Source organism: Megascapheus bottae, chromosome 25 (assembly GCF_031878675.1).
Source record: "Megascapheus bottae isolate mThoBot1 chromosome 25, mThoBot2.hap1, whole genome shotgun sequence".
Taxonomy (NCBI): domain Eukaryota; kingdom Metazoa; phylum Chordata; class Mammalia; order Rodentia; family Geomyidae; genus Megascapheus; species Megascapheus bottae.
This window is the reverse complement of record NC_143533.1, coordinates 17,867,683-17,893,263: the sequence shown is the minus strand read 5'-3', so window position 1 is coordinate 17,893,263 and position 25,581 is coordinate 17,867,683. Positions and strand designations below refer to the sequence as shown.

The window sequence follows — 25,581 nt, the reverse complement described above, 5'->3', positions numbered from 1 at the left end:
CTACTTCTGTAAGGACTTCAATGCAACAAATACAGTATTCTGTCTCAGTGGTAAAAGTGAGAGTATAACCTTTTTTTCCATTGGTCGGGGGGCTTGAACTCTGGGCCTGGGCACTGTCCCTGAGCCCTTCAGCTCAAGGCTAGCACTCTACCACTTGAGCTACAGCACCACTTCTAGTTTCCTGGTGGTTAATTGGAGATAAGTCTCATGGACTTCTTCGTGCCTGGGCTGGCTTTGAACAGCGATCCTCAGATCTCAGCCTCCTGACTAGCTAGGATTATGGGCGTGAGCCACCAGCACCCAGTGAGAGCATAACTTTCTAAATACTACCATTACTTACTCCACATCAGACAATTTTGGTTTCAAAGGTAATGAAATATGTCCTAAAATATGTTCAAGATGATAATTTTTCCTATTTCATTTACTCCAAAAGTAATCAGTATAATTATCAGTCCTCTTAGTTACCTGCAAGAATGTATCTTTTTGCCTAATAGGTATGCTCAGGAAAAGTACTGCATAGTTTTCTGAAATTCTATCAAATAAGTAATCTTCATTTTTTCTGTCAGGCTGAAAAAAATGTGTAATTAATAGTCAATATTACAATTTAAATTGAGAATTTGCATAATCTCAGTAAATTTATCTGTTCTTAAAAGATATGTCATGCACACTAAATGTAAGGACCTCCAGGATAAGGAAACAAAAGCCATATAATGAGTGATTGTTGTCCTTAATGTACTATGTTATCTTTCATCTCTTTTGCTATCCCTTGGTTATCTCATATTGTTATAATATTTCACCTTGTTATCTGATATATTTTATATGTGCTTAATTGGTTATTTGAAATTGAATAGGGAAGGGGGGAAATCAAGATGAGCTGGGGGGGGAGGGGGGAGGGAAATGGGGACCATGTCATGAGAAAGGGTATCAATGTTTGTGAAGTTATGCACCTTCTACCTGGTGAATATAATGTAATCCTTCTATTAATTACAATAAAAAAAGAAAAACAAAAAAATATGTCATACAAAAGAAGTTACCATTAAAATAGACACTAGGTTTTTTTTCTCAAATATATTTTCTTTTTTTTTTTTTTTTGCCAGTCCTGGGCTTGGGCTCAGGGCTTGAGCACTGTCCTTGGACTTTCTCAAGGCTAGAGCTCTACCACTTGAGCCTCAGCACCACTTCCCAGCTTTTTTCTATGTATGTGGTACCGAGGAATCGAACCCGGGTCTTCATGCATGCTAGGCAAGCACTTTAACCACTAGGCCAAACTCCCAGCCATCTCAAATATATTTTCTATGAAATAAAAAAAAAGATATGTCAGTCAATGGTGTGAAAGAAGCATGGGTTTGGGCACCAGGCACAGCTGAATTTGAATACTGGCACCATTATTTATTCATTGCATTACCTTGGGCAAGATACTTATATCTCAGGCTTTTTTGTTCGTTTGTTTGGTTGGTTGGTTTTGGTCAGTCATGGGGGTTGAACTCAAGGCCTGGGTGCTGTCCTTGAGCTCTTCTGCTCAAGGCTAGTGTTATAGTACTTGAGCCATAGCACCACTTATTTAGCTTTTTCTAGGTAGTTTACTGGAGGTAAGAGTCTCTCAGACTTTCCTGCCTGGGCTGGCTGAACCGCTCTCCTCAGAGCTCAGACTCCTGAGTAGCTAGGATTACTGGTATGAGCCATTGTGCTCAGAAATGCTTCATTATTCTCGTCTTACAAATGTAGGTCATATACACCATAATTGAAAGGTATAATAAAACAATAACTAGGCTTTATGTAATTTGGTATTTTAAACACTCAATATAGCGACTGGGATACAGAATACATGCAAACATTTGAGGAATAAAATCTCTTGCACAGTAGTTAATATATAAAATGCAACAGATGACTTAGTTATCCTCTATTCTTTTCTAACAGAAGTCACAACCAGCACTTCAGTGTGAAATTAAAAAAGTTTCTGAAAAGAGGTAAGCTTTCTTACCATGCGCACATTTCCTAACTCAAAATGAGTTTAAATACATTCCTTTCTCATTAAAGTTTTTGAAATATTTGAAGATTGACATTTGTTACTAAAATGTATACATATTTCAATGTTATATATTTGTCTCTCTCTCCCTCTATCTCTCGCGCTCTCCGGTTTTTCTCTCTCTTGCTCTCTTTTTTCCCAGTCCTGGGCTTGAGCACTGCCCTTGGACTTTCTCAAGGCCAGACCTCTACCACTTGAGCCTCAGCACCACTTCCAGCTTTTTTTCTATGTCAGTGGTACTGAGGAATCAAACCTGGGTCTTTGTGCATCCTAGGCAAGCACTCTACCACTAGGCCAAACTCCGGCCCCAATATATATTTCTCATTAAATATTCTTTCAGATACATCTCATAATTTCAGTCTGTGTTTTTGTTTGTATTCATTGCCAAACAATGTTTGATTCCTGTTTGACTTGTGGCTATTGAGAAGAATGCTTTTTAGTTTCTAAATTTTTGGAAACTTTTCTAGGCATCATACCATTTTTCATTATATTCTCTCTAGCTTAGATTATAGCTTATTTTGGCAAATATTTAAATTGTACATTTGAGAAAAATATGGATTCTTTTGTTATTGGAGAGTTCTACAGTCTGAAAATGTCCCACCAGTTAATGTCCTGGAATCTGATCATCAGTGAGGTGATAGTGGGGGCAAGACTTAATGGGAAACATTTAGTTCATGGGAAACCATCCTTATGAATAATTGTTTCTATTATCATGGGTATAGATTCACCTCTCCTCACTCTTGCACTTTCTATGTTTCCTCAACCTCTCATTCTTGCCCTTCTGCCTTCTACCCTGGATGGCCTAACAACAATTCCTTTGCCAGATATCTAGCACCTTCCTAGATCTTGGACTTCTTAGCCTACCAACCCACAAAGGCAACCCACAAAGTACCTATTTTGTAGTATTCTGTTAAAGCAACACAAAATAGACTAAAATATGAATGATGCTTCATAAATGTCAGGTTAAGTTGCCAGGGATGCTCAAGTCTCTTATGTCATTCCTGATTTTCTATATACTTTACCAATAACCCAGAGTAAGGTATTGAAATCTTAAACCATACTTATGTGTTTATGTATTTCTCCCTGAAGTACTGATATTAAACGTATACTGAGGCATTTATTAAGTACATACTTAGGTTTATTATGTCATCTTTTGGAATCGACTACTTTAGTATGTATTACCTCCCCCCTTCCCTCCCTTCCCTCCCTTCCCTTCCTTCCTTCCTTCCTTCCTTCCTTCCTTCCTTCCTTCCCTCCCTCCCTCCCTCCCTCCCTCCCTCCTTCCTTCCTTCCTTCCTTCCTTCCTTCGTCATGGGGCTTGAACTTAGAACCTGGCTGAGATCTGAGGATCATGATTCATAGCCAGCCCAGACCTGAAAATCTGTGGCACTCTTATCTCTAACCATCAAAAAGCCAAAAGTGACTGGTATGACTTAAGGTGGTGGTACATTAGCCTTGAGCTAAGAAGCTCAGGGACACTAGCCATGCACTGAGTTTAAGCCCCAGGACTGTCTACCCCACTACTGCATAATTATTAGGTTTCTATGATTCCAAAATCTAAAACAGGTCACTGATGCCATTTCAGAAATATTTCAAGACTCCAGAAAATATAAAGATTTTGGATAATAAAAGCTCTGTCCCTGAACTTTTTTGTTCAAGGCTAAAGCTCTACCACTTTGAACCACAGTGCCACTTTTCGTTTTCTGATGGTTAATTAGAGTTAAAAGTTTCAGGGGCCGGGAGTTTGGCCTAGTGGTTAAAGTGCTTGCCTAGCATGCATGAAGACCCGGGTTCGATTCCTTGGTACCACATATAGAAAAAAAGCCAGAAGTGGTGCTGAGGCTCAAGTGGTAGAGCTCTAGCCTTGAGAAAGTCCAAGGACAGTGCTCAGGCCCTGAGCTCAAGCCCAGGACTGGCAAAAAAAAAAAAAAAAAAAAGTTTCATAATTTTCCTACCTAGGCTGGACTGAATCACACTCCTCAGATCTCAGTCTCTTGAGTAGCTAGGATTACAGGTATGAATCACCAGAACCTGGCTCCTAAAGGAAATTTTTTATAAATCTTAAAGAATATTAGATTTTTTTTTACTGAAATTCTTTTTTTTTTTTTTTTTTTTACCTGTCCTAGGGCTTGAACTCAGGGCCTGAACTCATGCGAAGCCACATTCCGACCCTTCATTGGGTTTTTTGAAAGGTACACATTATAATCGAGGAAAGTTACAACTTTATTATCCACTATGGTGCTTGACTGACCAATCTTTTTCGGATAATAAAGGCTCAAGATCTTTGAAATCTATACTTACATCTTACTCCTATAGAAAAGGAAAGTTTAAATGGGATTATTTTTTTTAGCATGTGTGGAATGTTCATAATCTAATCTCTGTGAGAAGATCTAGAAAAATATTTTTGTACTTGTGTTACTTCTCCTGAAAAATTAACTATGCTGTCAATTTACAAAAGAGAATGTTGAAAAAGTATCATTTACCTTAAATTTATAGAGGAACCACCACCAAAAGCAGTCATGCAAAAGTTCAATTGAGGCTTCTGAGAGAAAGTGATATCTCCAGATTTTACGAAGTTTTTCCTACAGAAGAGAAGAGATACATAAATTTCAAAATAGGTGACAAATATGCTAATGCCAATGTTTTACAGACAATGTGTTTCATGGTTACAGATCAGCATAGTCCAACAGATATTTAACATGACCCACATTTAAGATATTAATATTTTGGTGGCTACTTTAAAAAGTAAAAAGTTAAATTTTAATGACATGGTTGAACTTGTAAGTTATCTTAGACCCAAAGCAACAGGCTAAATCATACTGAGCTGAGAATGTAGAAACCGAAGGACATGTACTGGATCTGGTCAAAATGCCCAGCCAGGGTGTCCTAAGATTTCTGAGGTACTAACAGTGCCTAACACATTATCTTTTAACATATTATCTTTTGTTAAACAGTGCTAGACATCACTGGTATTTCTTGCTAATTTTAATGTCCAAATATTAATTTTGCTAAATAATTAATTCCTCATAGCTTTAATCATAGGCATGACTTACAAAATGATATTCTCAAAGTTTATTATACAATAAAAACAAAGTCATGTTTACCTACCTCAATAACACGGTTTTTTAAAACAAAAAGGTAAACTCGTTTAGCATCTATATGTCTGGGTAATGGAGTAACCGCATCTGTTTTGAAACCTGGGAAGTTATAACCCTAGGGTGAAAATAGAATAGAATAGAAATTAACAATGATTTTATTTCATGCTATTATATTAAGTTATATATCTCTAAGGAAAAAAATCTTCATGTTTTCCTCTGGAAAAAGATGTGTCTTAGCATCCTTATATGCCAAAAGCAAAAGCAAAGAAAAACCATATTTCAGAACTAGTTTTGGTATATGCTCAAATGATTTACAGTGTTAGCTATATGACATAAGAAATATGAATGAGGCAGAAAGAGAAAGTCTCTATGCCCACTTCTACCCTGCTTTTCTGGATACCTTCTTCCCTCTTTCCCTCCCTCCCTCCCTCTCTCTCGCTCTATCTCCCTCTCCCTCTTTCTCTCTTCCTCTCTATATATGTATGTACACACACACACACACACATATATTTGTCAACTCAGAGCCTGAGCACTGTCCTTGGGCTTTCCTCAAGGCTAGCACTTTACCATTTGAGCCATAGCACCACTTCCAGCTTTTCTAGGTATGTGGTACCGAGGAATCGAACCTGGGTACATGCTAAGCAAGCACTCTACCACTAGTCCAAACTCACGGCCCAACTTCTTTATATTTTTATCTGTATACAAGAGTAGAATAAACATTATTATATCTCCATATAATATTTTTGGTACTCAATCTTGAACAGAAAGTTTAAATACCTGTATATTCTTCTCTGCCTTCATTTCATCTGAAAGCTGCAAAACATTTAAATAAAATCATTAAAGCTCTAAGTAACAGATTTTCATGTTAAAATCCTGATTTTAAAATACAGTAAAATGTTTATATTTAGTAACAATTATGAAAGCTGTCAGTACAATTCATCAAAAGGTAATTTCAATACATACTGAAAAGTTGTTTGATAAAATTCAACAATAAGAATTTTAAAACAAGAGTCAGATGCTGATGGCTCATGCCAATATTCTAGCTACTAAGGAGGCTGAGATCTGAGGATCATGGTTCAAACCCAACCTGGGCAGGAAGGTCCCCATGAGTCCAATTAATCACCATAAAACTGGAAGTGGCACTGTACACTCAAAGTGGTAGTAGTGCCTTGAGCAAAAATGCTCAGGGACAGTGCCCAGGCCTAGAGTACAAGCCCCATGACTGACAAAAGGAAGAGGAAGAGGAGGAGGAGGAAGTTGAAGAAAAATAATTTTTAGTCCTCGTACTGGGGCATGAACTCAAGGCCTCATAATTTTGTTTGGCTTCTTGATCATGGCTGCTGTTTTACCACTTGGGCCATGCCTCCAATCCAGTATTTTGCTGGTTAATTGGAGTCCCATAAACTTTTCTGCTTGTGCTGGCTTCAAACTATAATTGTCTCAACCTTCTGAGTAGTTAGTAGTACAGGCACAAGCCAGTGCCTGGTCTTGGTTTTGTTTTAATAATTTTAAAAAATGGGCACTGGTGGTTCATGCCTATATTTTAACTATTTAGTGGCTGAGATCTGAGGATCATCATTCACAGCCAGCCCAGGCATGAAAATCTGTGGCATTCTTATCTCCAGTAACCCACCAAAAAGCCAGAAGTGTAGGTATTGGCAAGGATATGGGTAAAATATGTCAGAGACTTCATTGTTACAAATAGAAATAGTTGCTATGTCAACATCGATCTAGCAATGTATAAACAGACATTTAAAACCAACACTTCTTCCAGTTTGGTTTTCCTGTTAAAAATTTATCCTTATAATCATGGATAAGTATCTTTGTAAATGACAGTGAATAATCAAAACTAAACTAATTGTTAAACAAAAGGCCTAATAATTTATAAAACACACATTTAAAATTTATGCAAAATGGGGACTGGGAGAATAGCCTAGTGGTGGAGTGCTTGCCTACCATGTACAAAGCCCTGAGTTCGATTCCTCGATACCACATACACAGAAAACGCCAGAAGTGGTGATGTGGCTCAAGTGGCAGAGCACTAGCCTTGGGCAAAAATGTCCAAGGACAGTGCCCAGGGCTCTGAGTTCAAGCTCCAAGACAGGCAAAAAAGAATATATATATAATGGCCCCAGAGTTTGGTCCAGTGGTAGAATGGCTTGCCTAGCATGCACAAAGCCCTGGGTTTAATTCCATAGTACCACATACACAGAAAAGTCACAAGTGGTGCTATGGCTCAAGTGGTAGAGTGCTAGCCTTGAGCAAAAAAAGCTCAGGGACAGTGCCCAGGCCCTGAGGTCAAGTGCATTGAGTGAATTATGAAAAGTTTTTCTAAGAAAAGTGAAATGAGAAGTAGGTGATTTATGTACAAATAATAAAAATTTTTATTATAATCCCTTTTCAGTGCTCATCTTTTTCTTCTAATTTTCTAAAAGTCCTACCTTAGTAATTTATAGTGAGGAATAAAAACGTTTTAAAATTTTAACTGGGTGCTCATGTCTATAACCGTAGCTACTCAGGAGTTTTGAGATCTGAGGATTGCAGTTCAAATCTAGCCTGTGCACCAGAAAACTGGAAGTAATGCTATGGCTCAAAGTGGTACAGCACTAGTCTTGAGCAGAATAGCTCAAGGACAGGTGCCTAGGGCCCAAGTTCAAGCCCCATGACTGACAAAAAAAATAATGTAAATTAAAAAATATTGAGTGCATGGATTAAGGGTGGCAGATAGTTAAATCTTTATAGCACCAACATTATGTAATTTAAAATTTTTCCTTTTTTTTTTTCTTTTTTTTTGGTGGGTCATGGGGCTTGAACTCTATGGCCTGGGTGCTGTCCCTGAACTCTTCAGCTCAAGGCTACCACCCTACCCTTGAACCAAGCTCCATTTCTGTGTTCTAGAGGTTAATTTGAGATAAGAGTCTCAGGTCCTTTTGGGCCCGGGCTGGCTTTGAACCTTGATCCACAGATCTTAGCCTCCTGAGTAATTAGGATTACAAGTGTGAGCCAATGCACCTGGCAAAATTTTACTTTTGAAAAGGGCTAACCATATGTATTTCAAAAGCCTATTGTAGCTGGGCCTGGTGGCTCACAGCTCACACCTGTAATCCCAGCTATTCAGGAGGCTGAGATCTGAGGACAGCAGTATAAAACCAGCCTGGACACTAAAGACCAATTAACCACTAGAAAACTTAGAAAACCAGAAGTTGTGCCGTGGCTCAATGGGTATGGTGGTAGCCTTGAGCTGAAGAGCTCAGGGGCAGTGCCCAGGCCCAGAGTTCAAGACACATGATGAATCAAAAAAAACAAAAAAACAAAAAAAAAGAGCCTACTGTAATTCTAATGAAAATGTGGAGATTTTTTTTTTAACACTAAGAACATAAAGCTCATTAAACAATAATTTTTTTTCTAAAGGAAAAAGTTTTAACATGGGACTTAGACTACAAAGTATGTAATATTACAAATCCCAAAGAATATATATAAGTTGAAGGCAATCTTTAAGTAACTTGTAATGATGTGAAAATACCCATACTCTACCAAGAAAGGGCATGCCTAGGCTATGGGCTGTAAAGGCCCCAGAAATTACTTGGTACATGATATAACACGTATGCTTCTCCTCCACGGCCTATCTGCCTGTATTAATAACCTCTTATGGTTTGTGAATGATGTCATAAATATTCGAATGCTCTTGGCAGATAAAGCTTATCCGCCCTATATTATAAAGAGAAGATAAACCCTAGTCATTTCTAAAACAGAAATAGGTAACTAAAGACTAAAAGAATGTTTTAAAAATGTGAACAGTGCTATCCGTGAGGCTGCAGTGCTCATATGTGCTATGAAAGTACAATTTTTGAGAAATGAAAAAAATGTAACTATCATACCATTATCTTCTTTTCTTTACCGTATTTCTGGAGGAATGCCTTGTACTTTTCAATTTTTTCATGAGAATCTTAAAAAATAAACAATATACTTAATCAAATCCTCTAGGAATGAAGAAAAATTTAAGTACTTTAAAGAAATAATATTTAAGTTTAAATACTTAAAAATTTAAATACCTTAGGGAAATAATATATAACTGAGCAAGATGAACTAGGAATTTTGCTAAGTATAACAGCTCCATACTTTTATGAATAATTTGAATTTATGTTCTGTTTATTTTTATGTGAAATAAGTGTTCCACTAACATGAATAAATACTTCTACATTTAAGGTTTTACCTCAGGTTATGGCTACTGAACAAAAGCACATTTTTCAAATAACTTAACCACTTGGTTTGGTTATCTGATGGATAGTTTAATTACAATGAAGTATGGTACTGTGGTGTATGGCCCAGTGAAGGATGATCTGGGCCATGTACCACAATGCATCAATCTAATCCCTAATATAAAAAAATCAGTGAATTCATAGAAAATTATCTTTTAAAGCAGGAGAAGGTACATAGTGTATGTTTATATTTCAATGTTTATAGATAATTCAATTCTTATGAAAACAACTTACATACTATGAATGCAAACATAAGATGTATGTGTATATATTATATATATATAATTGGTGTATATATATATATGTGTGTGTGTGTACATATTCTCACCAATGCTCTGTCTATACTTATAAACAAACTACACATAAAAATTAAAAATTCAAGCCAGGTGCTAGTGACTCATGTCAGTAATCCTAGCTACTCAGAATGCTGAGATCTGATTGGTTCAAAGCCAGCCCAAGCAGAAAGGTTTCCAGGAGACTTATTTTTTTTCAGTCATGGGGCTTGAACTCTGGGCCTGGGTGCTATCCCTGAGCTCCTGGGCTCAAGGCTAGTGTTCTACCATTTGAGTCACAGTGCCACTTCCAATTTTCTGGTGGTTAATTGGAGATAGAGTCCTACAGACTTTCCTTCCTGGGCTGTCTTTGAACTGCAATCCTCAGATCTCAGCCTCTTGAGTAGCTAGGATTACGGGTATGAGCCACTGGCATCCAGCCATGAGACTCTTATTTCCTAAAGCCTAAAAATGGAAATTTAAATCTAAACCATACAGCAAATCAAATGTATTTATTACACAGAAAACACCAATGTTATCATTCTCAATGTTTTTCTTTTCCTGGTAATATTGATATTTGAACTCAGGGCCTCAAGTAGTTTGCTAAGTTGGCAAACTTCTATTATAGTCACTCTACAAACCCTGTTATTTATTTTATGACAGTGTCCCATGCATACAATCCTTCTAACCTCAGTCTCCTGAGTCACTAGGATAACAGACATGAGCCTCTAGCACCTAACTTCAAATCTTTGTTATGTTTGTTTATAAGACAGTATCTATGGAACCGAGAGTTTGTCCTAGTGGTAGAGTGCTTGCCTACCATGCACGAAGACCCGGGTTCGATTCCTCGGTATCACATACATGGAAAAAGCTGGAAATGATGCTGTGGCTCAAGTGGTAGAGCGCTAGCTTTGAGAAAGCCCAAGGATAGTGCTCAGGCCCTGAGTTCAAGCCCCAGGACTGGAAAAAAAAAAAAACTCCAAAAAACAAGAAGTCTCAAAGAAAGCTGTTGATCAGCAGGAGGTTGAGGGTGGAAGGCAAAAAGTAGTAGAGATGGCTATTTTGAGCATGGTTTCCTATACACATATTTAAATTACCAAGGTGGAGCCTCTTAGTGCAATGGATACACTAAAAGAAAGAAAGAAAAGAAAAGTAAAATTGAGTGACAGGAAAGTAGAGCAGGCTTTCTTAGAGGGATGGTACCAGCAGAAGGGCTAATGAAGAGGGTTAATGATGAATATGGTCCAATTAGCTTGTTTGCATATATGAAAACAGAACATTCAAACCTACCAAACTGTTATGTAAAGTGGAGAGTAGCACAAAGGAGAGTGACAGAGGTAGGGAAGTTGAGCAGGATACATTATATACATGTGTAGAAATATTACAATTAATGTATGCTAACAAAAATATAGTAAAACTAAAAAGAAACGATAATTTATTCTTCAGGGCTGAGTGCATAGCTCAAGTGATATAGCCTAGCAAAGCATGAAGCCCTGAGTCCAAATCTCAGTACCTCACTAAAGCAAAATAAATTAGAGCCTAACATTCTTTTCTTTCTTTTTGTGTTGGTCTTAGAGCTTCAATTCAGGGCCTGGGCACTGCCTGCTGAGCTTCTTTTGTTCCAAGACTAGCGTTCTACCACTGAATCCACAGCTCCAGTTTTGGCTTTTTGGTAGTTAAGTGAAAAGTCTCACAGACTTTCCTGCCCAGGCTGGCCTAGAATCTCCATCCTTAGATCTCAGGCTCCTGAGTAGCTAGGATTATAGGTGAGATTCACCAGTGCCTGACCAGTATTTTATTATTTTTTTTGAGAACCTACATAAGGCAACAGCTAGACAGACAGACAGATACAGACACACAGATGACCATGACTTACATGAAAAGTAAGGTTTGCTTTCCTTGGTAGCCATGACATTCCACTCAAATAATTTTGAGGCATGCTCTTCTAAACACATAGTACATTTCTTTAACCTTGACTCCATGACCCTGCCTGCTTCAAATGTTAGGGGAACATTGTTTGATAAGTATGAATAAATTGGCATAAATGTGTTTTCTTCTTTTATTTTTTTCAGATTGCTTTCCCATGTGTTATCAATAATAAAATTCACATTCCTGGGCCAATAATCCTGCAAAAAAAATGTTAAAGAGAGGAAATAAACAATTGCAAGTGACCTTATTCTGTTACTGGTGGCCTCAAACTGTGATCCTATGATCTCAGTTACCTGAGTAGCTATGATTACAGGCATGGGTAACCAACACCCGACTTTGTTTTTGTGGTCAGGAAATATAGTACCTACAATTTTAGCAATTAAAAAATACATAATACTGTATTAATTTTTCTGCTTAAGGCTGGCAGTCTACCTTCTGAGTCAGAGTTCTACTTCTGAAGATAAGACTCAGGGACTTCAAAATGTGATCCTCAGCGATATCAGCCTTCCAACTAGTGGCATGAGCCACCAGTGCCTGGCTCATAGCTGATGCTTAAAAAGTTGTGCATATGGGGCCGGGAGTTTGGCCTAGTGGTTAAAAGTGCTTGCCTAGCATGCATGAAGACCCGGGTTCGATTCCTTGGTACCACATACATAGATAAAAGCCAGAAGTGGTGCTGAGGTTCAAGTGGTAGAGCTCTAGCCTTGAGAAAGTCCAAGGACAGTGCTCAGGCCCTGAGCTCAAGCCCAGGACTGGCAAAAAAAAAAATTGTGCATATATATATATATATATATATATATATACACACACACACATAAAGTAGAATATACTACTCACCCAACTGTTAAACTTTAAAAATTCTTCATAGGTCTTTGGAGGCTCTTCTGTTTTCTAAAAATGAAATTCAGTGTTGGTTATGGATACACATTTATATTATACATCATACTCAAATATAATTTGCTTAACTAGAATATGGCACTCAAGTATACTTACATTAAAATTTTCAGAGTTATAAGATACTGTACAATATTCACTTTGTAAGGTGCCTGCTTTCATTGGTAGAGATGTTTACAGATTCTGAGGCTCTAACCTAATTCTATAAACTATCTCTAAAAGAAACCTCTACATCAATGTTGCTGAATGTTGTAATTACATTCCTATGAAAATTCTAAAGTATTTCAAACTATTGTGCATAATATCTATATTAAGTCTACAGCCAAAATTATAACAATATGCTCTTCTTGCTGAAGAAATGCTCGGTGAAGATAAATATTTAGATGTTTCAGCCTAGTAAGTCCTAATCCATTTTTATTATCTAATAGTTTCTTTGTGCAGTAAAAATGCATTCAAAATCAAATTTTGACATTTCTATTTATGAAAATGCCTAATTCTCATCAATAAATAAAATGGTTGAAATGATCAAATCACAGGGCTACATTTTGTAATAGTAGTTACACATTTGAGGTTGAGAGAATATCTCATATGTGAGGAATATAAGTAATTATGGAGCTGATAACAAAATAATGCATTTGTGTAGCAACTACTATAAAAATAAGTGTTTTGATAGAAGCAAAGATGAATAGAACTATGAAGCAGTATAATGGTACTCTTGGGATAGTCAGATTGAGAAGGATTAGAGAGCAGAAGAGAGAGACTGCATGAAAAGATTAGGGGCTGAAAAGTGCTCAAGGTAGTTTCAGGAATAATGAGTATAGCAGTTTGGCTAGAAGGAACAAGCGGTATGTGTGATTGTGTGTTTGGTCCTCTGATCTCAGAAAGCTGAGATCTGAGTACTGATGTTCCAAGCTAGCCCAGGAAGGAAAGTCCATAAGACTCTTATCTCCAATGAACTAGCAAAATGCTAGAAGTAGAGCTGTAGCTCATGTAGTAAGGCACTAGCTTTTATTTTTTTGTGCCAATCCTGGGGCCTAAACTCAGGGCCTGGGCACTGTCCTTAAGCTTTCTCAAGGATGGCACTCTACTACAACACCACTTCCGGCCTTTTCAGTGTATATGGTACCAAGGGATTGAACCCAGGGCTTCATGCATACTAGGAAAGCACTCTATCAGTAGGCTAAACTTCTGGCCCAACACACTAGCTTTTAAAAAAAAGTATCGAGGGGTTTCCTTACCGGTAATGTAGCTTTATATATCCAGGAATCCTTCTTCCACTTGTCTGCCATATGCAGTAACTTCATAGATGAAGACAAATTAGCTTGGGTTTAGGTATCAATGTAATTTGAGGGATCAAACTGGAAAGATATGCACATGCAAAAATAACTGAATGGGCTAAACAATTTCTTCTCTTGCCCTTAAAATTTGTTTCTGCTTTTGTTTTATCAAAAAAGTATCAAAAAAAGAAGAATTAGAAAGAAAATTATTCAAATGAACTCTTTCTTACAGCTCTTGGATTGTAGGTCTCAAGAGAGAATTAACTCCAGTAGTGAATTAAAAAGAAGTAAAACTTCAGTTCACATTTCTCCTAGCTCAAATATTGAGCAGATTCTCAGACGTAGCAAGGAAGGGAGAGGTTTGGAGGCTGAGTTAATACAGTTAAAATTTCTTTAGTTTAAATGGCAACTGACCCTAAAAAGGAGGTTGAACTGATCACAGGCAAAACTAATCTGGTGAAAATTGCAGCTAACAGTCAAATGCAACTCAGCTGTATCTGGGAGGATCCTAAAGGTAAGCCTCTCAAACCAAAGAAATAAATGGGCCTGTGCTCTGAAAACTACAAGATGTCTGTTACATAATGTCTAACAAACAAGGCAACTGAAAGGCATACAAAGGAGAAGAATGGGATCCATAATCCAGGGATAAACACTGTTTATGAAACCACTGTTTCATAAACCAACTGAGAAAATGGTTATTGTAATTACCGGAGGAGGGCTTTTAAAACATTACTGTAACTGTGTTAAAGATCTCATAATATAGATTACATAATGCTACATGAAGAAATAGGAATAGAACATTGAAAATAAATGGAAAGTATAGAGTTATGAAGAAAGTAGTAAGAGCTTATTATCAGAGTAGGCTTTAAGACTTACAAGTATTAAAAGGGACAACTCAGGGTATTTTATATTGACAGTCACTTGATTCTACAGTAAATGTGGTCATATTAAGTAACAGTTCTTCCTAATATAGCAGAAATTGATAAAAACTACAGGAAAACAAAGACAATCATATTTCTAGTTGGAGATTTAACAGATATCTCTAAGTAACTGATGTATCTGGTACACACATACACAGAAATCAAAAAGGAGAAGGGGTGGAAGGGAGGGAAATGGGGACAAAAATATGAAAAGGGCTATCAATATATGAGAAGTAATGCACTTACCACCTGACAAATGTAACTGTAACCCTTCTATACATAATCCCGACAATTAAAATAAAAGAAATCAGAAACTTGAAAAACATTTTTAAGCAATTTAACCTTTATTGGCTTTACAGGCCAATTATACTGTGGAACATACAGTCCTTTAAAGTGACAGAACATGAAACATTTGTAAAGATGAATTTAAACTTTCAAGTAATTTAAGTGATTTGAAATCCAAAGCTTCTTTGGATCGAAGAACAGAATGGAGGGGGGTAGAAATCACAAGATTTTGATTTAAAGAAGCCAACATAGAATGTGACAAACTATTAGTTCTTATCAATATTTATTTTTCTCTATGTTTTGCAGGCTCCCATAGTTAAAGTGGGAGTTTTGAGACTAAATTCTGGTCAACTTGATGTATTTCATTTTTTATAAGGCAGACCTCTAACTTTGAGTGTGTGATTTCACTATTTTTTCTTTCCTGACAGATCATCTATGGGCCCCAAGTCCTAGGAGGCAGTAGAATCACTAAAAAATAAAAAGAAACTTGTTTCCTTGATTCTAAACATGCCATTTGACTAGAGACATTCATAATAACTATCTTTCCATTGATATCTCCTCATGTATGATATTTCACTAGTATTTTTATTTTTTAATAGATGGTCATGGAATGGGGCTTGGGGCCATAACTCATTGGTAGATCATTAATCTAACATGAGTGAGACCTCACTTCAACTCCCAGCACCAGAAAACAAACAACCCATAAATAATCTACTCTGTTGGGCCTATTGGTAACATACATACCTGTAACTCAAGCACTACAGGCTTTCTGACTGGATTCAGTGTTTTGTTTTTTCCTGAGTGACTTCACCATTGCTCCTTTCTTTAACCCAGAAAAGTACTCATTCTGCTTAAATCTGTTCCTTTCAAACTTTTCATAGTACTTAGTACAATAAGATAAACATTTTGGGCCGGGAGTGTAGCCTAGCACACAAGAAGCCATGCGTTCCATTCCTGGGTATCACATGCTTAGGAAAAGCTGGAAGTGGTGCTGTGGCTTAAGTGGTAGGGCACTGGCCTTGAGAAAGCTCAAGGATGGTGCCCAGGCTCTGAGTTCCAAGTCCTAGGACTGGCACCAAAAAAAAGGCATATATATATATGTATATATATATATATAAAATTACAACCAGTGTATAATGCATGTGTGTGCATAAGGCATAAGACTCTATTATAAAGTATCATTTCGGGGCTGGGAGTTTAGCCTAGTGGTAGATTACTTGCCTAGCATGCATGAAGACCCGGGTTCGATTCCTCAGTACCACATACATAGAAAAAAGCCAGAAGTGGTAGTGAGGCTCAAGTGGTAGAGCTCTAGCCTTGAGAAAGTCCAAGGACAGTGCTCAGGCCCTGAGCTCAAGCCCAGGACTGGCAAAAAATAATCATTTCCACTCTGTACTATTTCATTATTCAAAAACTGTAGCTTTTTTCTTGGGGGAGGGGGAGAGGAAGGCAGGACTGCGGACCCTTAAACTCAGACCCTTATGTTCTTACCATTTGAGCCGTGTACTCAGAAAGACCTTCCATCTCTTGACTCGCTGGGATGATAGCCATGCCTCACCACACGGGGCCAAAACTGTAGTCCTGACTAATTTCTTTTTACTATTTATTTATTTGAAGCATCTTGTATTTCCTGCTACTCAGGCCTAACAGGGCAAGGATCGTCTTTTTTTTTTTTTTTCTTCAGCTTCCTCACTGCTCAATTATTTGTGTTAAGCATCAATTTTCCACCAGTCAATATTTCTTGCAGGTGGGGGGGGGAGGGTTATGGAAAGATGACTTAAGAATGTATCCACTTATGGGCCAGGAGTTTGGCCTAGTGGTAGAGTGCTTGCCTAGCAAGACCCGGGTTCGATTCCTTGGTACCACATATATAGAAAAGCCAGAACTGGTGCTTCGGCTCAATTGGTACAGCACTAACCTTGAGGAAACCCCAAGGACGGTGCTCAGGCCTTGAGTTTAGTCCCTAGGACTGGCAAAAAAAAAAAAAGTGTATCCACTTGTTAGGCTTAATTTCGTGTCGGGTAAAATACGCAGTAGGGCCAACTCTATCGGCATGTTTTACTGAGAACCGAACAGTCGACTGACAACGGTCTTTTTCCCCCCTCAGGACTCCACAGGGCGCGAAGTACTTACCTCGATGACTCCCCCACCAAAATAATGTTGGCAAGACTACAGTTTTTAGGTAGAATGGAAACTGTTCTGAGGTCAATATTTCTTCACCGCGCACTGCAACAACTCTCTTTCAAGAATTTGGCCCCCTCCCCCGACCTCCACTCGAGGCCTCGCTCTTCAACCGCTCGTCTCACACAGAGACCAGGACGCCTCAAGCCTGAAAGGCGCGGGAGGGGCGGGACTTCCTGTGTAACTCCGCCCCCGTAGGTTTCCTCGCCAATCACCTTCGCCGCTGCGTCCGGCCCTTAGCAACAGCCCTAGCAACGGCCTGGCTCCTCCCCCTGCTGTGTCCCGGGAAGCCTTTCCGCCCGCGCCCCCCCCCCCCCACCGCCCCTACCTGGTCGGCGCGTGATTTGCGACCGGCGTGCGCCTTGGGGCTTGGGCGGAGCGGAAGACGCGTGGAGCTGTGCGTGGACTTGGCTGGCTGTGCAGGTCGGAACCCCACTCGAATCTTGCGAGCTGTTTGTTCTACATGTCTCTCTGTGAGGGGGGCAGGGGAGCAGTGCAACTGCCAGTGTGGTGCGGATGGGGGGTCACGACCCTGGCCGAGGTCATGCCGGGGGTCACCTGTGAGGGAGACCTCGGTCTCCTGCGCGGGCTTTTAGGCCGCGTGTAGGCCTTTGATAGCCTAATAGGGGGGAAAAAATATTTTTAAGTCTTTTTTTCCTCCTTTTCAATGATTTTCTTCACCCCCAAGGAGAGTCTTCCCTGGACAAGTCAGTTTTTATGAGCTTCGTTTTTCACTTTTAGTCTTGGGAAGGGGGGAGTTGGAGTGAGTGCGGATGGGGGTGGTAGTTGAGCAGAGATTGCTAGTCACAGCAAAACCTAAAGTGAACACTGGAATATGCCATTCGGGCTAGGGCAGTTAAGATATTAAGAATATGGTTACCTAATAAGCAAAGGGGTTTGTATCTGCTATCAGAGATATTTTGGGGGCTTGTAAGACGAATGAGTAATACATATTTGACGTGCAGTTTCCAAGAAGCTGGATGGTAAAATTGATGCTTTTAAGACTGCCACCTGTGGAAGTGGCGCTGTGGCTCAGGTGGTAGAGCAGTAGCCTTGAGCTGAAGAGCTCAAAGACAGTACCCAGGCCCAGAGTTCAAGCCCCATAACAACAACAACAACAACAGATTGCCACCTCTAAGTGCTATGTCTGACCCTAGCAAGAAAAACAATGGAACAATCTACACTGCCAATTGTTAGGTGCTGTGGGAAAGGCCTTTAATAATCATACATTATATATATATATATATATATATTAGAAAAGATTGCATCATAGTTTTAAAACAAGGGATCTGTATATGTTATGTAACCAGCTCTTAAAAATGCTGCAGAAGCCTGGCACCTGTGGCTCACACCTGTAATCCTTGCCACTCAGGAGTTGAGATCTGAGGATTGCAGTTTGAAACTAGCTGGAGCAGGAAAATTCATGAGACCCATCTTTCCAGCTAACCAGCAAAAACAAACAACAATAAAAACCAAAAAAAAACCCAAGTGGTAGAGTGCTAGCCTTGAGCAGAAGAGCTCAGTGATAGCACCCAGGTGCAGAGTTCAAGCCCCAGGACAAGCTCCAACAAAACAAACACACCCAACAACAACAACAAACACCTGTAGAAAAGAAATTTGGAACAATGGTATCTAGTATTGAGCCTCAGTACATAAGGAAGGAGTTTTGGATAATATTCTTTTGGGAAGTGAGTTAAAAAGGTAGGAAGGGGCCTTTCCCATCATTTTGGGTAAGAAAAATTGCCAAGCTGCCAAAGTCCATAAAGATAGTTTATCAGGTATTTCTGTAGTGAGGTGAATAGGAGGAATCTTCCCCTCCCCAAATATTTTTTTTTTTTTTTTTGCCAGTCCTGGGCTTGAGCTCAGGGCCTGAGCACTGTCCTTGGACTTTCTCAAGGCTAGAGCTCTACCACTTGAGCCTCAGCACCACTTCCGGCTTTTTTCTATATGTGATACCAAGGAATCGAACCTGGGTCTTCATGCATGCTAGGCAAGCACTTTAACCACTAGGCCAAACTCCAGGCCCCCCTCCCCAAATATTTTTGATTCAGTTAACAAGTATTTATTGTCTTCCTAGTGCAAAAGAATCTGGTGCAGATGATCTGAGAAAAGAATTCTGGTTTTTTGCAGAGTTGAAGGGCAAAGGGAACGTATTTCTCCCCTCCCCCACCATGGCAAACACATGGATAATAAGCATTTAAGAGGTAGAAGTTTGAGTATCTTAGTTCATGAGGAAGTTGGTAGGGAATCTAGGTTGGAATCATGATTGTGAGTCTAAAAACAAGGTTATGTGCATAGTAAGAGTGATGCATTTAGTGTGTATAGTTTTTTTTTTGGTAGAAAGTAAAATTTACATTTTCTATTTGAATTACAGAACAAATCTTATGTTATCAAGATACTAAAACTATTTGTTAAGAATATTGTGTTAGGGCCGGGAATTTGGCCTAGTGGTTAAAGTGCTTGCCTAGCATGCATGAAGACCCAGGTTCTATTCCTTGGTACCACATACATAGAAAAAAGCCAGAAGTGGTGCTGAGTCTCAAGTGGTAGAGCTCTAGCCTTGAGAAAGTCCAAGGACAGTGCTCAGGCCCTGAGCTCAAGCCCAGGGGCAAAAAAAAAAAAAAAAGAATATTGTGTTAGCCTCTTTTTAACCCCACAACTCCAGCTATATATGCACTCGTATATGTGGTGCTAATAGACATGTTTTGAAGGCCTTCAATCATGGTACGTAAAACTATTTATACACTTCTTTTTTTTTTTTTTTTTTGCCAGTCCTAGGGCTTGAACTCAGGGCCCGGGCACTGTCCCTGAGCTTCTTTTGCTCAAGACTAGCACTCAACTCCTTGAACCACAGCCCCACTTCCAGCTTCTTTTTGTTTATGTAGTACTGAGGAGTCCAGCCCAGGGATTCATGCATACTAGGGAAGCATCCTCCCATTAAGACACATACCCAGCCCATGAATTGGGGGTTATTTCTAAGATATCTCAAGAGAATACACTTTGTAGATTCTAGAATATCTCCAATATTACCGTTTGTTTTCTGCAGAATACTAGACAACCACATTGTTTTCTCATGGTGTCCTGGAGAACTACATTTAGCCCATCTGTGTGGACTCTGTTGGCTTGGAATAATTCACACTTTGTTGGCTAAAGAACTTCTGATTTCTGGGGCACATAAGCTCTCAAGTTTTTTTTTTTTTATTTTTCTTGGAACTGTAGATGGACTGCACAAAGCACTTGAGATATATAAAAAATTTGGGAGTCTGTTTTTTTTTTCACCCTTATAGATAAGAAACAAGATTTACATGTGCTCCTGAGATTGATCAAAATATAGCAGTGAAATATCTTGTACTCTCCATCAAGGGCATCTTCACAAAGATGGAAGCAGCCGGGAGTTTGGCCTAGTGGTAGAGTGCTTGCCTAGCATGAACAAATACCTGAGTTTGATTCCTCATTATAACAAACATAGAAAAAGCCAGAAGTGGTGCTGTGGTGCAAGTGGTAGAGCACTAGCCTTGAAGAAAGCCTAAGGACAATGCTCAAGTCCTGAGTTCAAGTCCCAGGACTGGCAAAAAAAAAAATGGAAGCCATTTTTTAAGCAGGTGATTGGTAATGGCAATCATTAGATAATGTGTTTAATTTGTGAGTCTGGAAGAAGGGATTAGACCATTGCCATCAAATATACTTTCTCTAAGCAACTTTAGGGCTTCATTTCTTTTTTTCTTTGTGCTGGCTTGAAATTAGGACCTTGTCACTGGCCTTTAGCTTTATCACTCAGGGATAGCACTCTACCACTTGAGCCACAGTTCCATTTCCAACTGATGAACTTTATTCATATAAATCTGTGCATAATTAGTATACAGCAGGAATATTTACTGTATTTTTTTTCTTTTTCCCTTGGGTAAATTTATGGAGCACATTTTCCTTTTCCCTCAGGAAAGACATTTTTTTCTTTACATATCTTTATTTGTGCCTCAGGCTTGTTGGAATTTATAATTTCGAAAAAGAAATGTTCACAAGTGATTATGTTCATAGCGTCACAAACATTTAGTTGCCAAGTTATGTTGCATTTATATTCCTGGACTCTTTGTACACTTTCTATTTAGATGACCACAGAAAAAAATTTTCCTATTGGAGTCACAGTATTTCTCCCATTTGTGTTTTTCCTCAAAGTGCCTGGAGTATCGTAGTTTAACACCCCATTACTGTAGGGTTTATAGTAAGAGAATCATTTTACTGCTATGGAATGCATGTCAAATCAATAGGGCCTCAGTTTTTTTCTTCTTCGAAAGGTGTTTTACAGTCAAGGTATGCATTGGCAGCCATCATCCTTCCTTGAAAAAGCACACACACACACTACCAATTATAATTTGTAGGATATCCCACAAGGTGAAACTTATGATCTTAGAAGTTATAAAATTTTACAGAGTAAAACCATTAATGCACTCTCAGAATTTCTTTTGCTTCTGAAGTGTGTATTTAATACACGAACAAACACATACAGGTTTTTAAGTTCTAAAAGTACAATAATAAAATAACTTTCCATTTAATATTTTTTTCAAGGAAGGATGATGCCTTGAGAAAGCCAAGGACAGTGCCCCAGCCCTGAGTTCAATCCCCAGGACTGGCAAAAAAACAAAACAACAACAAAAACACCCTATAAATCTAGGAAGTATGGGAGGTTCTCTAGCTAGGGGCTTCATCTCTTTTGCAGTTGAAGACTGTTGCCCTCCAAATGTGAAGCTAAGTTCCTTTCTGCAAACTTGTGCTTGTTATGCTGTGTGAAAGTCTTCAGGTTTCTCATGTTTTTGGTTTTAATGTAACTGTTGTCTAGGGAGGAGAGCTAATAGACTGGATGGAGAATCTCAGCACTCCTTCAGAGTGTGGAGCAGACTCCCTCCTGAAGAGTTCAAGATTACAATTCAAGATTACAATTTAAGATTGAATTGTGGTCCAGAAACAATTTCAGATTGAATTATGGAAGTGTGTGTGTGTGTGTATGTGTATGTATGTATGTATGTGTGTATGTGTATATATGACCGTGATTGCTGTAACTTCAAACTTATATTTTCATTAGAGTTCAACTTGAAATTTGATGTCACGCCATATAATGTCAGTTCCATTGACAGAATTTACTATATTTCTGGTTGCTAAAAACATAAAATCATTGAATTCCTAATATTTACAAAGCAAAATTGCCATTTGTGGAGCAAAAATGATAATATAAAAATGGAGTTTGAGTTTCAGTGCCTAAATTTTATGTTTGTTATAATTTTTTATATTTGATATAATTTTTCTAAGATGGCACTTTTCTATGTTTGTAGAAGAAATAGCCCAAGTATAAAACTGATTTCCCATCTCGGGTTTATTGCTTTTTAAATTTTTAAAATTTTATCTATTAAAGAATACCATTAATATGAAGAACAGCACACAGTTATGAATTAAATTGACCTTTTTGGGGGGGAGAGTAAAACATTTATTTGTAATTTTTCTTCTTCCCCCCGCCTTTGTTTTTATTTATTTTTTTGCCAGTTCTGGGGCTTGAACTCAGGACCTGAACGATGTCCTTGGGCTTTCTCAAGGCTAGCACTCTATCACTTGAGTCACAGCATTATTTCCAGCTTTTTGTATGTATGTGGTATGGAGAAATGGAACTCAGGTTGTCTTGCATGCTAGGCAAGCACTCTATCACTAGGCCAAACTCCCGGTCACCTTCTCTCTTGTAACAGTACGTCTGTTTTATATATTGTAGGAGTAGCTGTTAAACTTTGGTTTGAAGGAAGAATGTCTCTCCGTCAATCTGTATATACTAAAGAAAGTGAAGAAAAGAATTCAAACGTTGTAGACCCCAAACTGTCAGAAGAACCCCTTCAAAACTTGTGCTTAGCATCTCAAGAGGTTCTTCAAAAAGCTCAGCAAAGTGGGAGATCCAGGTGTCTCCAGTGTGGTGGTTCTCGGATGTTCTACTGCTACACATGTTACGTCCCAGTCGAAAACGTACCTATTGAACAGATTCCACTTGTGAAGGTGAGGAAGAACTTCATTGCTTCAAAGTAAAGATATGGCTTACTTGTGCCTACTCTCATATAATGGATGTTTTTTTTTCCCTCATGTTGGTAAAAAATTGTATTGAACAAAACTACTGAGCCATTGAGTATCTATCACTTTAGTTTGCATTTTCTAGAATTGCAGTCAGTGGGACCATAACACTACGTACTCTTTGTCATCTGTCTTCTCAGAGCACTTATTTTAAGATTCAGACATACTGTTGTGTATATCAGTTTCCAAGCAACTTTTTTTTGGAGGAGCAGTTGCTATTACTCAGGAATTCTTACAGTGTGGGACTGTCACTCGTCTCTCCTTTCCATAATGATGGCCGAATACTTGTCTAGGCATAAATAAAGAGAGCTTAAAAAAATTAAGCTGGGTTCTGGTGGCTCATTCCTATAATCCTTGTTACTCGGGAGGCTGAGAGCTGAGGATCATGGTTCAAAGTCAGTCCATGCATTAAGGTCCCTGTGAGACTCTTGTTTTGTCGGTTGTGGGGCTTGAACTCTGGGCCTGGATGCTGTCCCTGAGCTCTTTAGTTCAAAGCTAGTGTTCTACCACTTTAGCCATAGCACCACTTCTGGTTTTCTGGTGGTTAATTGGAAATAAAGAGTATCACGGAGTTTCAAGCCTAGAATGGCTTTGAACCTCAATCCTTAGATCTCAGCCTCCTGAGATTACAGACGTGAGCCACCAGCGCCCAGGCCCCTGACACTCTTATCTCTAATTAGTCACACAAAAACTGGAAGAGGAGTTGTAGCTCAACATGGTAGAGTGCAAGCCCTGAGCAAAAGAGGTCAGGGACAGTGCTCAGGCTCTGAGTTCAAGCCCCACAATTGAATAAAAAAAATAAATAAATAAAAAGTAAGGCCTAACTCAAATGACCATTAAGGTGAAAGCTTGGGCCAGATAATTTTCAGTTATTTGTGAGATAAAGTTACACCTTTGCCCTATTCTATTCCTGTTTTTTTTTTTCCTGTTGGTAATCTAATTTGTATTGTTAATATGTGGTGCTGAAAACTATGATGTTCATTATAAAAAATACCTTTGACTTAAGAGGATATAGATAGAACAGAATTTCAGCTTGAATTTGAAATTTGAAGAATTGGTCAAACTTGCATTTCCTTTTAAAATAGCATAAAATAAACAGACCTAGAGTTTATAGGTATTATAAAAAAATGTTCTTGGCATGGATACTGAAATGTGAGGAGTTGGACTCAATACCCATATAAATAACTTAGATGAAAATGCCATTGGAATCTTAGCTTTAAGAGCAGATTTTATACTCAGTGAGTTGAAAATAATTGTTCTAGCAAATGATTAGCAGTTTTGAGGAAGTAATTTGAGTTTACTAAAGAATTGTATGACTAAAAATGAGAAGTTTTTATTTGTGTATCTTTAAATTTTTTTTTGCTTTAGCTACCATTAAAGATTGACATCATTAAACATCGAAATGAAACAGATGGCAAAAGTACAGCTATACATGCAAAGATCTTAGCACCTGAGTTTGTTAATATTTACACATACCCTTGCATTCCAGAATATGAAGAAGACCATCAAGTGAGTAGCTTAATTATTACAGTTCTTCATATTGAATATGAAAACTAAAACTTGAGTGTATTTCTGCGCTTACTTGAACATTATGGATTTAAAAATTAGTATTCTTACATAACATTACACATACTGTTTTCTCCACTTGTTTCTTCACAGTTCAAATGATCCTATGCTATTATGCTGCTTTATTCTGTTCAGTTTTGGCTTTTATTTTCATTTTTTATGCCTTATTTCTTCAAGGTTTTATCCTTTTGCCAATGTTACCATCCTTGCCTGCTTTTATTCCTCTTCCTCCATTTTCTATTTTTATACATACAGAAAATCTAACTTGATATTATACTGGGAGACCAAATAAAAAAGGTTGGAATGTCTCTAAAAGAAGAAAAGAATAAGTTACAAGGATTTTTAAGGGGCTGGGAGTTTGGCCTAGTAGTTAAAGTGCTTACCTAGCATGCACGAAGACCCGGGTTCGATTCCTCGGTACCACATACATAGAAAAAAGCTGGAAATGGTGCTGAGGCTCAAGTGGTAGAGCTCTAGCCTTGAGAAAGTCCAAGGACAGTGCTCAGGCCCTGAGTTCAAGCCCAGGACTGGCAAAAAGAAAAAAAGGATTTTTAAGAATTCTCCCTGAGGGGCCGGGAGTTTGGCTTAGTGGTAGAGTGCTTGCCTAGCATGCACGAAGACCCGGGTTCAATTCCTCGGTACCACATACATAGAAAAAAGCTGGAAGTGGTGCTGAGGCTCAAGTGGTAGAGCTCTAGCCTTGAGAAAAGTCCAGGGACAGTGCTCAGGCCCTGAGCTCAAGCCCAGGACTGGCAAAAAAAAAAAAAAAAAAAAG

At 38.5% G+C, this 25,581-nt stretch overlaps 2 protein-coding genes across 3 annotated transcripts in view; one reads left to right on the top strand and one right to left on the bottom strand.

Moving 5' to 3' along the window:
• The window catches only part of Fam227b (family with sequence similarity 227 member B), a 122,538-nt gene extending 105,248 nt beyond the window's left edge, over positions 1 to 17,290 (bottom strand). Inside the window, exons 1-9 of the mRNA XM_090358443.1 lie at positions 17,094 to 17,290; positions 13,717 to 13,836; positions 12,422 to 12,475; positions 11,532 to 11,781; positions 9,003 to 9,070; positions 5,902 to 5,937; positions 5,135 to 5,239; positions 4,510 to 4,608; positions 466 to 567 (exon numbers count right to left, since the gene is read on the bottom strand). Of these exons, the coding sequence (XP_090214569.1) occupies positions 466 to 567; positions 4,510 to 4,608; positions 5,135 to 5,239; positions 5,902 to 5,937; positions 9,003 to 9,070; positions 11,532 to 11,781; positions 12,422 to 12,475; positions 13,717 to 13,782 (780 nt within the window). The 5' untranslated portion in view covers positions 13,783 to 13,836; positions 17,094 to 17,290. The remainder of the gene's footprint in view (positions 1 to 465; positions 568 to 4,509; positions 4,609 to 5,134; positions 5,240 to 5,901; positions 5,938 to 9,002; positions 9,071 to 11,531; positions 11,782 to 12,421; positions 12,476 to 13,716; positions 13,837 to 17,093) is intronic.
• Positions 17,291 to 17,473: 183 nt separating this feature from the next.
• The window catches only part of Dtwd1 (DTW motif tRNA-uridine aminocarboxypropyltransferase 1), a 35,552-nt gene continuing 27,444 nt past the window's right edge, over positions 17,474 to 25,581 (top strand). The window contains exons 1-3 of one of the 2 annotated variants that reach the window (XM_090358437.1): positions 17,474 to 17,564; positions 22,894 to 23,168; positions 24,609 to 24,749. In XM_090358437.1, coding sequence (XP_090214563.1) covers positions 22,926 to 23,168; positions 24,609 to 24,749 — 384 coding nt within the window. In that variant the 5' untranslated portion in view covers positions 17,474 to 17,564; positions 22,894 to 22,925. Of the gene's footprint in view, positions 17,565 to 22,893; positions 23,169 to 24,608; positions 24,750 to 25,581 lie in introns of those variants that run through there. The other variant, XR_016539701.1, reaches the window with a different exon arrangement.